The sequence below is a fragment of the Egretta garzetta genome, unplaced genomic scaffold, assembly GCF_000687185.1.
Source record: "Egretta garzetta isolate BGI_Z169 unplaced genomic scaffold, ASM68718v1 scaffold492, whole genome shotgun sequence".
Classification (NCBI taxonomy): Eukaryota; Metazoa; Chordata; class Aves; order Pelecaniformes; family Ardeidae; genus Egretta; species Egretta garzetta.
In genome coordinates this window covers 575874-589665 of record NW_009258784.1, presented here as the reverse complement: position 1 = coordinate 589665, position 13792 = coordinate 575874, and the positions used below count along the sequence as shown (strand labels likewise).

Genomic DNA, 13792 nt, shown 5'->3' with positions numbered 1-13792 from the left:
ACTGTGATAAAAACAAAGTTTTGTCTTGCAGAAAAGTGTGGTTTTATCTTGCTCTTAATAACCTTCCTGACGATACCCAACTTTTATTGCATTCTAGAAGCTGCTATATAATAAGCTATGAGTTTCTGACTCCCTCAGAGATTATTCCAAGTCCTCTTGCCTGGATTTCACCTGTCAGTTCCACGCTCAGCATGATGTAAGCATGGTTTAGATTTTTCTTCACCTCACATTTATCTGGATTGAAACATACTTGCTCGCTTTTTCCTTTCTTACTCTGTTTTGAGCTTCAACATTATCTGCCATTTAATTACCTGAAAGGGCTTAGTATCGTCATAATTTTGAGATTTAGGTGTCCAAAGGAGATATAAAGTGGCCAGATGACATTCACCTTACTTCTGAGCTCTGTAAAACTAGCAGCAACAACCACAGAACAGACAGAAAACTTGTCGTCCCCTTTTCCTGTCTGGCATTCCTCCCCTAGAGCATCTTGCCAAGAGCCTTGTGAAAAGTTCTTATGGCACTACATATCCTACCCTCCTGAAATTCAACAAATTAAGGTGGGGGTGCAGGGGAACAGATGTCCTAACCTCCCATCACCTGGATGGAGAGGGTTATATGAGTCATATGGTTTCATTTGGGGTTTGACTTGTTTTCTGGTCTATACAAGAAGACCTGCTGGCTCTTGGAGCTTTCTTCACCCATATTTTTCTCAGCTTTTTTAGATGTTTACAGTATCTTAACAGCTGTACTCTTTGACTAGAAGTCAGAGAGTTCAGCAGCCATTTAAGAACAGAAATACCTCACCACCTCACTGTAGTTCATGAAGGCAAACACTTTCTTGTTGGAAGGAGGAGATGTGGGAGTAGCTATGCCTTGAGCAAACAGAGTATGTTTGCCCATATGTTGTCACAGCAAGGTTTAAGGTGCTGCAAATCTCTTGTGCTGAAGGACTTTCAGTGTTGTAGCTCTTAGTAAATCAGAAACTTTGAAGAAATGTTTGGGTCCAATAAAGAATGATCCAGAAGGAAAGACTCTACAATTCTGCAAAGAAAACTTGCAGAGATCCTGCCATATTCAAGCCATTTATGATCTAGAAATCTGATGAAATTTTTGCCACCGCAAGCCTGTTTCTTATGCTGCAATAATACATTCAGTCAGCAACCCAGCTTTATCTCCTGCATTTAATGGCCAAGGCTTTTGTGAAGAGCATTAAAAACTGACATTTTTTTGTGGGCACTTTGGGTACTCAAATGCTTTTTTAATGAGAAATCTGTAGTGGTGAAATTCCTTTTGCTTCCCATTCGAAGGCTGTGGGATTAGCTTATATTGTCTGAGAAAGTCAGAAAGTGTTGACAGATAACAACTCAACACAGTGGAAACCTAGCTTAGTTTTTTGGGTAGTCTAGTGCAATCAGTCTTAGATGGGGAAAAATCCATCCTCCAGGGCATCCTCATGGGGTGCTGTGCCTGTGGATTTCCTCCTCCTTTTGTCTCTCCTCCCCACCCCACCCCATACACACATGTACCCTTTTGCACTTTGTCGCAGGACAGGGCAGGGGGAGGAAGAAGGGGCTGCCCAGGGACTTGTAAGGCAGGGTGAAGTGCTACCTTTTCATCTCTGTAACGGGCAGGAGATACACTCAGTGTATGCAGAATTATTTCTTTTTTCCTAATAGAACTTAAAATAAATATAGTATAACCAGCAAACATCAACAATTTGCTTTGAGTCTTCTCAAAGTTAGTTTAGAAAAGTAGTTCTAGAAAAGAACTAATACCAGGCTTACACATTACCTCCACTGATCATTTGACAACCCATGTATTATAAATTTATGGTCACAGCAGAGTGGACATTCATTTTTTTTTTCATCTAAAGCACATGTGAAATATCGTAATTTGAACAAACATACATACAAAATTTATCACCTAGAATGACTCCCTCCAAAACAATGATAATTTGGATGTATATATTACTTAAAAATAAGGGTTTGAGTTATACAAAATTAAGCAATTCAACTGAGTCTTCTTTGCTAAGTCAGCCAGTCACTCCACATGTTGAAGTTTTAAAGGAATATCATCAGAAGCACTACTGTGTTTTACTGCCCTGTCTTAAAATGTCCCTTTTGTAGAAGATAAGAGATGGTGTCATTTTGAAATGGAAATGCTTGCTCAGCCAGGCATCAGAGCAATGCAGCTTCAAGTAAAATTGTACTTGCAAAAGCTTTGACCCAAGTACTTTCAGCATCTTTTTATTCACGTGTTTTCTGTTACTGAAAGGAAATTGATGCATTTTCCCATCTTATTTTCTGTACAAAAATCAAAATATGCTGAATAGCTTTACTCACGATGAACATGTATAGTACCTGCCTTTGATATTCATCTTTATAACTATATCTTTCAGGAAGATTCTCGTATGTTCTCATTCTATATTTTTTTCGAATTGATGAGTTTGAGCTTAAAAGTGAAAAAAACCCCAACCAAACCCAAATCAAAAGCAACACACCAAAAAGGAGGGTATTTTTCTCTAGCCAGACATATTTCATCATAGTAAAAGATGAATCAAGATGCATCACAGATTTCCTTGTCACTTTCTTCTGATGACTAGGTAGGTTTCTTATACAAGCTGGGGTGCTTAGTTAATAGTCTGACAGTGGAAAAGGAGCACAGGAAGGAAGAATAGCTGCTGCGCATCTGCACATCTGTGCCGGTTTGCTTAAGCAGCTGACCCCTCTAGTAAGTAATGTGGATATTGGAATTGCCAGTGCACAGTTTTCCATAGATTTTTTTCTAGGCTTGTGAGTCTTTAATATATATATACACTATCATTATCTTCTTTAAAGAATTAAAAAGATGTACCACAATAAAGGCAAAGCCAGCGCTCAGGTCTGTCTTCACTGGAATTGAGTGAAAAGACTTAGAGCAAATTCAGGGACTGTATTTTTGGAAGCAGCCTATGTGCAGGCACGCTGAGGGAGGCTATTTTTAATAACCTAAAGCCCACTAACCTTTTGTAATAAAATCCTGTTCAGCTTCTCCTATCCCTGACCTTGTTTTGCTCAAAAGCATAGGAAATAATTAAGAAGGAAAATGTCTTTCATCTTCAGAGGAACTGGGATGATGGCCATAAAAGGAGAAGAGTGGGTGGCAGTTTGGTAGAAGTTCTGATAGGATATGGATTTTCAATATGCACAGTTCTCCATGTCAGCAAAAACAAGTCATTACAGTTTTCTGTGACATTCATAACTAATTTAATGGAAGTCCTGATATAATATGCTATTTAAGCCATACCCATTTTGTAATTGAAGCCTCAGTTCAAATGGTGACTGTGGCAATCAATTTTTATTTCCAAAATGGGCTTTTTGACTTCGTACTGTGTTGCAAAGTCATTTACTCCTATAAATATGCATTTCATAAAGAGGTGATTGGGGATTATTAAAAACTCAAATAAAACTATGAAAAAAGAAAAATATTTGCTATAACTGGGTCATCCATTATTATATTTTTTCCTCCCAAAGGGTATGTATATTTTTGAAAGCTTTTTGGTTGTGATTTATCACACAAAGTATTTCGAGTATAAGGCAAAGCATCTAAACTTTTCTATCGAACGTGAAATGGCCACGCTGTGCTTTTGTGCCTTCATGTCCATGGGGCATCTGTGACACCTGAAAGAACATTATACATGCCAGGGAGGTCCCAGAAACTACATAATACTTCAGTATAGAGAGGATTTGCCCTGGTGGCTTCCTTATAAAGTACTTCTTTTCATGATTCTTTCTTTCCAAATGCAGAGAGAGCTTTTATCTCTGAAGCTCATTTGCAGATTTATTTTGCAATTTTTGTTAGGTATAGTTTCACGTTTAGAGTTCCAGTCTTCTTGCACCTTTTAGTTATTTAATTATAAAAGCAGTATCTACCCAGGGAAACAAATGTGTGTGTGAAATTAGAAAGATGCCAAAAACTTATTTGATTTTAATGGCTGCACTGTCCACATTCACTCTTGCAGATTCATCATTTTCTTCTTGAAAGTCATGTAATTAAAAGGTTGTTGCTGTTGGAATCCAAAATGTTTGTGTCACCCTGTCCTCTATGAATAAAGTTCAGGAGCTGACAGGAGATAAGATAAAAGTCAATAAAAAGAGAATAATTTATTAAAAAGATCTAATGTTACAAGAACAGTACACAGGAACTATTATATTACTGTGTCTTCCACATCGTATATACCATTATATATAGCATATATACAGATAGTATACAGTATATCTAACATTTTGATATGGGCCATAACAGTATCTTTCTTTTGGTCTGCAAAACAAAGTTTCTTTCTGATTATTTTTTTCCAAACAGGTTTTGTGGCATTATACAAAAATACAGTCTCCTCAATGACGCTGGACTGCACTATTACAATCTTTTACATGAAAAAAGAAAGAGCTCTCCATTGCAACTAAAAAATAGTATGTCATGATAAGGGAACACCTTTTTCTACAAAGTAACAAATAGGTAATACATAGGTACTTAAACATTTAAAACATGTTTATTAATATATTTAAGATGCAAAATACATATTCTGTTCATGTCGAGTATAAAACATACCCCTTTTTGTCCCTGCAATACCACTACGTTACCTGACGGTATGTTCAGCATTTCTATCTGTATCTTGACACTAGAGAATGAGATGTAACTAGATGCAGCTCTGTCTTCTCATCAGGCTTTCATTCTTCTCATAAAGCATAGCCATTTATTGTATTCAGAAAGTTGTTTGACCAGAACGTCACCAGAAGTGACTGTAGCTTTTTTGAATACTCTGAAATAAATTGCATTGGTAAACAACTGTATAAAAAATAGAGGAGATTATGCTTAACTAATTTATAAAATAGCCATTTTGCTTTTTGGTTCATCGCTTTTTTTCTTGTTTATTTTAACCTTTTGAAAAACGATGATTTGCTAATGCAAGTTCTCTGCACAGTAGCAATGCTGCTGTTTTACAAACAACACCATGTACTTATTTTCTGTGAGTTTGCTCTATCAACAAGATATATTCCACCTTCCTTTCTTTGATCTCAAAGGCTTTTCCCGAAGCAGAGACACAGAATGTCTCCTTCTGTCTGTATCTACAGTCTGTGCTCAGCTAGCTATCTTGCCTTGGTTTTCCCAGAATCATGGTGACTAAGTAAATTTAAAACCTATTTTTTAGAAAATTATTTAAAATATTTGTGGGTAATAAAGATTTGAGTTGATCTATCTCTGAAAAATTTTACTGGTAAAATATCCAAAAGAAAAAAAATCAGTCATCAGTCAGCTTTTTACCATCGAGCACCTGATCTGTGTAGTGCTTTTTTGGCTATTATTTTAAAGCTTCTAAGAAAGGGTACAGTTAGAGTGTACTAGCTAAATGCCAAATATTTTGCTAGTGAGCTGGCAAAATAACAACACTTTAGACCCAGCACCCATCAACCAAAATAGATTTACATCAAAACTTTTAGAGGGATGGGCAGCTAGAAGAACTATTCTATTAGAACTTGCCTGTTAAACTATTTTGATTTGATTTTTCCCAGTCAAGGGAATGTTCATCATAGGCGTGATCCCTAGACACATGGTAGTAAAACACCCTTCCTCATAACACCATGCACACCATAATTGTACAAACACGCACACCATATACACTGGGGATCATTTTGATTCAGGTGCCAATACGCACAAAGGCCTTCCAATGTAGAAAAACTGTCCAAATTATCTATTGAATGTTTGAATGAATGTTTGCTACAGCAAAAAGTGGGAAATAAAACTGATAGCATACAGTCCCTACAAGAATAATCTCTCATGAGCTATAGAATTAGCTAAATAACTGGCATGATTCTCAGTAGCACTTATCCAAGTACTTTTTTTCAGACACAGCATTCTCCAAAATATATCCTACTGCAGTCTGTATGTATGTGAATGATTACATTCCAAAAAATGTTAATATTCTCTCCATAATATACTTCCATATATACGTCAACTTCATTACCAAATATATAAAGCACAGAATGTTACAGAGGAAAAAAAAATTACAACTGAGAAGTGGTTGCAAAAAGTAGGTTTATCTCCTGGCATTGCTGTATTTGTCCAATTAGCAGCCTGATGTAGATCACATTTAAATGGCCAGTGGAATTTTCATTGTCATATGCATGAGGAACTGATTTTTTGTTTGATATTGAAAATAAATATTTCACTCATTTGACATTAAATCATGTGGTATTTGATGAAAAACAACCTTGTTTCCTTTTAAATTTGTGTTTAATCCTTTTCCTTTTACCTTGCAATAAAATAGCTTATTTTCGGCTCCATTTCGCCACTTTCTGAGTGTGCTGTCTGGTATTATATTGACAATTCTTTTTGCTGATTAAATACATATTCATACATTTTTCAGAACAAATCCTCTGTACTTTTGCAGTGGGCTGTGCCTCTAAACTATATTTTTTTCTCTTGTCTGTTGGAATAACCAGCCATAGGGAATGCAAGAAAAGTATTGGACAAAGCTGTATCAAACTTTGCTCTATATTTAAAAAAGATTTTTTTTTCCAAACCAAATAGATGTACTGTACTAGACACCACTGTTTAAACACCTAATGATACATGACTGGGGTCACCAAAATCAAACATATTAAAAAAGTAAAGTACATTTGACAGAAATTACATTTCCTTACAAAAGTTTATTACATACAATCTGCATATTTTTGGGCCAAGAACTGTCCCCTCCTTAGAGGACTTTTACAAAAAATGAAGAGAAAAAAACCTGATGTATTATTGATCGTGTCTCCAACTCTCCTCTAAGTGCAACACAGGCATATCTAAGGGTCTTTAAGCATTAGCTTGGGTTTCCAGTTTCTCCATTCCTTGGTGTCATCAAGCTAAAGCAAACAAATAACAACGACGAAGTCTGCAGTCTTCACCATGAGGTTGAAGGAACCATCAGTGCCAAAAGCAACGTTACAGAGGATGAGGAAGTGGACAACATATGTAAGGTGGATTGAGCACTTGTTACTTTCCCTCCTGAAAAGAAGAGCAAAGCAATTAAGGAACAAATGGTGCAAACAGTTCTCAGTACATTTAGGTACTAGATTTGGCCCCAAACGTGTATTCTATTATGCTCAGCAAAAGTCTAACTTGTAGGCAACAGATTACCTTGTGAGAACTGCAATTGCAAAATAGGGTCCCTACACAGACATGAGGAAACTGCGAATTTTATGATGATATCTACAGAAACTCACATGCTGTATCCTCATATTCAGTTTGCAAATGGATAGGAAATATGATTTTATGCCTTAATACTCGAAAAGAATTAGGCTCTAGAACATGCCCTGGGTCACAGTCACTAATGTTCTCCCCAAAACAAGGAATGAAAACTAGCCCTTGATCTTGATGTTTGTCCAGAGGAAAAAGTTTTTTTCCCAGTAGCCCAGTGATGTTTTTAGATCACAGCAGAGCCCTTAAAAAGCCATGCTAAAGAGAACTATGCTATGGGCTGGCAGTGGCAACAGATTGCAGGATGGGATGGGAACCAGACTGGGCTTCTTTGGACCACAGTTGTCCTAAGTGGAACTGATCTGTTGTGTATAGTCTAATAAAAAAAATCAGGTTAGAGAGAATGAAAGATTTTGTGGTCTAGTGATATGGTTCAAAAGATACATGAAACAAATATTCCATGGAGCATGGTTTGGTGTCTTCTGCATTCTGATGATAATCACTTGTAGTGACAAGATTAGAGATGAAATTTTAGGTCTAGACTGAAGTTTCAGGCTCACACCTTTTGATAGTACTCCCTAAGGACTAAAAAGCAATGGTTGGTAGAGTTTTAAAGTGTTAGCAGAAAGTTAGAATTAAGATGCCTCACTGTGTTTAGGCAAAAGACAATGTTATTTTCTAGTTGTTCTTGCCACTAAGCCTTCCATCCCTTTCTTACCTGTCTAATATTGATACTTTAAATTCTTTCAACATATTATAGTAAGTGAGGAAACAGAAGCTAGATGTCATAATTTACTTTATGATAATACATTAATACTGTATTGCATTAAGAATTTAATAAAGTAATATCTACTCAAGGGAGTCAATGGAACCTGCAGAGAAATTCATCTTATTCTAAAGCAGGCACATACCCAGGGTTCAGCTACTTAAATGCATGCCATTTTAGCAGTGTTAGATCATACAACTCTGGCTGGTGGTCCAGAATGATGTGTGTATCCTCTAAGTCCTGCATCATATCTGCCAGCTCTGAGCAAATGTTTGGGATACCCAAAGACATCTCAGATGTCCTTATGTGCCTTAGTCTGAATATTTACATTCAGAAGATCAGCTGAATTTCTGTCTAGGGTCCACTCTCAGTCTCTATGGATTACGTATCAGCTGACTATAGTGCTATTTAAGACACCTAGTGCATGTGTAGCCATCTAGAGCTCAGTTAAGTTTCCAGATGTTGTCCTAGAAAGGGAGAGGTTTCCTGTAAATCCTCTGTTTTGTTCATCAGCCCACAAGGATGCCTCAGATGCTCTTGAGCATCTCAATTGGCACTAGATACCTCTGCTTCATCATAGAACTGAAGAATCTGATTAACAATTGTATCTAACAGAGAATTGTGAGAACATTTTTTCAGATAGAGAATAATAGAGCTAATGAGCACTGCTATAATCACCGCTATTCAATATAAGTGTAACCTTACCTGAAAAAGATGGAACTCTGATCTGGGGACTCGTAGTCCCATCCCCTCCTTCACTGACTGCACAGACCTCAATGATGTAGACACCAACATCAGGAAGAAGTACGACCGCAGAGGTTTTCTGTGTTTCTATAACTTGACTGTTGCTCTGGCCTTCTTGCCTAAATAATACCTATGGTCAATAAAGTAGATAGTGGTCATAGTGGTCATTCAAGTTATATATCAGACATTTTGTGTAGATAATGCAGTCACTGAAATGTTAACTCTTTCATGCTTTCGTTAAGGATTTCTTGACATTACATCTGAACAGTCATCTGCTTTTACTCTCCCCTCCCCCCAATGACTTCAAAACATTAATAGCAAAATATATTAACAATTAATGAATGTGAAAGGACATTGATTACAATCCAGACAGAAGATATAGCATTTGCCCACTCCAGCATTAAGTGTTACACAATTTTTTATCCAAACTTTTTTCTAAATGTCTTTTAGGTTCCATTTGATTCAAATTCTTATCCCAAAATTCATGTAGATATTCACATTTTTGCCTCAAGAACCCAACTTCAAGTGTAGAGAAAATGCCCTGAATATTGTCCTCAGTGTGTTTACCTGAGCTGGCTAAATCAACTGAGAATAGCTCAGATCTGTCCCTGCATCTCCTGTGAAACTCAGTACAAGCTTACGGCACATGGGAGGAAAGCAAGTGAGTACATAGTTGTCTTTTTGGTACTTCTGAGTAAGTTTCTGTTCCCAGAAAAAATTGAAAATGTCAGAGAGGTGTAAAAAAAGCAAAGTAGTCAACTGAACTTTCTCAGAATCTCAGCTCTTCTGATAAAGGTTAGAGCAGCTTCTGGTTTATTTCAAATATTTTACACTTCCTTGGTGATATTTCCTGATGTATCAGAGGGAATATCACGTTGCAGTCTACAGAAACGATTATATATGTATGTATGTGCTTAAAAGAACCCCAACAACCACAACTCTTTAAAAACATTGAAATAATTCTGTTTTGATTTAGAAGATTGCAGTGAATTCCACTGCTTTTTATGACTTTCTATTTAAGAGTTAATCTTAAAAGTTAAGAGATTTTACTCTTTAAAACTTCAAAACTTTAAATGCCAGATGTTATCATCACTGATTGTTGAACACCACCAACATGATCACAAACCAAACCGAAGTATTTGTTTCTGCTCCGTAAAAATATTAATTTTCATGTCTTTTCAAGATGCCTCATTCTTCTGCATTTCTCTAAATCCTACTGAAAACATAGTTAAATTGAAGTGTTAGTAGGAATTTCATTGCAGGCTGGTCTTATTAATAGGCATTTCTGAGTCAGATGTGATGAACTGATCTCCTCAGATAGAGCTTACTCACTTTATAATCAGTAGTTGAAAATCACAACACACAAAATGTTGCAACATTTTGCTCTTTTCAATTTTATTTATTACTTTTCTTGGTGAAAACTGATTGCAGACAGTCTGTATAGCATACTTTACTTACACAAAAAGACAAGAAAGGGAAAAAAGCTAACAGGGCAGAGGAGTAGTCATCTGGAAGAGAGAAAGGTGAGCAAGGAAGGGGAAGCACTGACCTTGTATCCCATTACATCAGATTCATTAGCTAGAGGTCTGACTGGCTCCCACCCAAGAGACACATGAGAGCCGTCCTGTATCCACATAATATTGCTTGGTGCTTGGCTTGGAGCTGAGGAGAAAAATAACAACATATACATAAATATAGTTTCTCGGTAGTTTCCTTAAAATCAAAATAAACGTATTTCAATCTTTTGTTACTTTACAACTGGTTGTGTCAGCAGGCTCCCAAATCTAGCCAGAATTTTAAAAGGTGCTTTTTGCACAAGAATTGTAATTTAATAGATTGTGGTGTATTTACTCAGCCCACCCCATAAACTCCACAGAGATGTTGAACTTTAATTCTTTTCTGTCACTTCTTTGTCAAAAATGCCTTGTTTGCTAGGAAGATAACCTTTGTTATGAATGTAAAGTCATATGAATTCATGTATAAATATCAAAGCAAAGCCATGAATCAAAATGATACATGATTCCTGATTATTATACACCCTTATTAAAGGAAAACCCAAGAGGGCAGAGGTTGCGCCCTGACTTCTCCCTTTGAGCAAAGGTACTGAGATCACTTACGGGACTTCTTGGTTGCTGCACGCACAGCAGCGCTAGGTGGTCCATACCCTGCAGCGTTGTATGCCCTCACCGTTAGGTGATATAATGTGTTTCCTTCTAATCCTGTCAGGAGGATGGATGACTCATTTCCCTCAGTTTTGACCTTTTCTGCTGCTTCTTCCTGCTCCATATCCTTCCAGTAACCAACCTGACAAGAAGTAACCAAATGAAGGATTAATATAGGTATCTGGGAAGCTCATGCTTCCAGATGCTCATCCTTGTTATCCTGTGGAGGGTCTTTTTGCCATTTCTGCCTTTTGTCTGACCATCAAGACTTTTCAAACATGTGGGATTTGCAGCCTAACTTCAGAGCCAAGCTATACTCACTTCTCCAAAATGGTGAGACTCAGAATATCACGGTATTACCTGAAGCATGTTGAATTGCTGTGTACTGGCACAAGAACTGAAAGGGTTGTCAGGCTCTGGAATGGGCTGCCCAGAGAGGTGGTTGAGTCCTGATCCCTGGAGGTATTTAAAAGAAGGATAGATGAGGTGCTTAGGGACATGGTTTAGTGGTGGGATGGCAGGGTTAGGTTAAAGGTTGGACTCGATGATCTTAAAGGTCTTTTCCAACCAAAGTGATTCTATGACTCTAAGAAGATGTAACTACAGGACAGAAGAGCAGAGGATGAACATTGGCAGGAAGTCAGAAGTATTTCAGAGAACTCAAGGAGAACTCATCCTCTGGTAGGTCCCCAGAATGTCTACCTTCACCCTGGAAAGCTCTGACCACATCAGTCGGGATGCGTTATGAGCAATATTCCTTTCCTTGCCCTGTGCAACTCAGAGCCACGAGTTTTCTTATCAGTGTAATGAACAGGAAATGACAGAACACCGAAGGAAATCTTTCATTCATCTGAAAAATCTTATCTGAAGAAAAAGAAGGAAGTGGATTCAATATTAGTTCTTGGATATAAACAGGTTTCTGGTAAATGCAATTTTGATAGTATGTTTCTGCCCTTCCTTTTCAGACATAAATGCCTTAAATGGTCTTTGGTAGTTCTTAGTCCATATTTCTGGTGTCTGCATTGAGTTAATCATAATCTCAAAGAGGTTATAGAACTGAGCTAGGAGTTTAACTAGTCTCTTTCTTCAGGGACCAAGTATTTGCAGGGCATAACTGGAAAAAAGCAGTACTGCCTCTTTTTAATGTATCTAGGTGACCTATACAAGTAAGGTAATTCTCATGGGGCCCCATTTTCCCTAACAGGAGATGTCACTAACGTACCATTCAAAGACCTATATTCAGCTTACCGTTATTCATGCTGAGACCTACTTGCATTTATTCCACATTTTGACCTTTTCTGTGAAGTTGGCTATTTCATAATAAGTTATTCATATTATATCTGGATAACTTTTCCTCTGAGAAAAAGGTCATGGACAATACAGCATTCTTGAGCATGTATCGCAGAAAATAGCGAACCAAAAAACTAGGGGGTTCATAGGAAAATAAGGCCAATGAGTACAATGCTGACCTTTTATAATTGCTCTAGGACTTCCATTTAAAAAAAAAAAAATGCAGAAAGACCTGGCTGCAAAAATATACAACTGAAGTTGTATCTTTGCTTGAGTAAAGTGGTTCTGTTAACTTCGATCAAGGGTATATCAGTTTGTGCCAACTCAAAGTTGAACCTTTCAATTGTAAAATTCATGTAAATATCTTTTTTTGTGTGCCTGCATGGAAAGAAAAGAGAATCAAGAACCACTTATTCACACACTAGGATCCAACCTCCAAGGCTTATTATCTCTTGGGAGGTCAGATTCCTTTCTATTTTACTTGCAATGCATCTTTACAAACTTTACACTACAGTGATGAGAGCCACTGTATGAAGAGGTAGTGAGAGGCAGCACATGTCCTGGAGACTCCATCCAGTTAGTGAAGTCTGTGGAGGATCCAACAGGGAAATGGTCAGGAAAGGAAAGTGACTTGCCCCAGGTTACATTGGTGGACAGTAACAGGGGTGGAAATGCAACTGAAGTAGTGAAATGCTGGTTCTAGAAAGCCAGGAGCAAAATTATAAGTTGCTCAGTAGGTTTCATTGTGGTAGTTTATTCACAGGGCACATAACGTCTCATGTGAATGCAATGTACAAGACAGTAGATAGCCCCCAGCTTTTGCACTGAAGCTTTTTTTTTAGTATAAAGTTGTGAAAACCTGATTTTCCAAATATTGGTGTTAGGACCATGTAGATACTAAAACCTGGTGAGTGTGGAGGAAAGGTAGGAGCATAACCGAGTGTTTTTAATACTTTTTGTGTGTTTGGAAATGCTCTCCACCACTGCTTATATTATTCATTTGGATACTAATTATATCTTGCACATGTTAAGTCTGCAAAAAGAACTATGGCATGTTCCCTCCTAGTTCTGCTGCACCACGTCACAAACGTGTTCTCCCTTGGCAAAGAGGTATCATTGCAGGAATTAATATGTGGTATTAAGCAGAAAAAGCATGAAATGCAATTTGTCACTGTTTCTATTTCAGTTTCTCAACTTGTTCATCAATGACCTGGACAAGGGGACAGAGCGTACCATCAGCAAGTTCGCTAATGACACAAAACTGGGAGGAGTGGCTGACACGCCAGAAGGCTGCCCTGCCATTCAACGTGACCTGGACAGGCTGGAGAGTTGGGCAGAGAGGAACATGATGAAATTCAACAAGGGCAAGTGCCAAGTGCTGCACCCGGGGAGGTTGAACCCCAAGTACCAGTACAGGCTGGGGGCTGACCTGCTGGAAAGCAGCTCTGCTGAGAGGGACCTGGGAGTCCTGGTGGATGACAAGCTGACCATGAGCCAGCAGTGTGCCCTTGTTGCCAAGAAGGCCAATGGTACCCTGGGGTGCATTAAGAGGAGTGTGGCCAGCAGGTCGAGGGAGGTTATCCTCCCCCTCTACTCTGCCCTGGTGAGACCC

At 37.9% G+C, this 13792-nt stretch overlaps 1 protein-coding gene across 1 annotated transcript in view; it reads right to left on the bottom strand.

Moving 5' to 3' along the window:
* Positions 1-6922: 6922 nt before the first annotated feature.
* CNTN5 (contactin 5) overlaps positions 6923-13792 on the bottom strand; it is a 339272-nt gene continuing 332402 nt past the window's right edge. The window contains exons 21-24 of the mRNA XM_035889184.1: positions 10846-11032; positions 10278-10390; positions 8690-8858; positions 6923-7026 (exon numbers count right to left, since the gene is read on the bottom strand). Coding sequence (XP_035745077.1) covers positions 6923-7026; positions 8690-8858; positions 10278-10390; positions 10846-11032 — 573 coding nt within the window. The remainder of the gene's footprint in view (positions 7027-8689; positions 8859-10277; positions 10391-10845; positions 11033-13792) is intronic.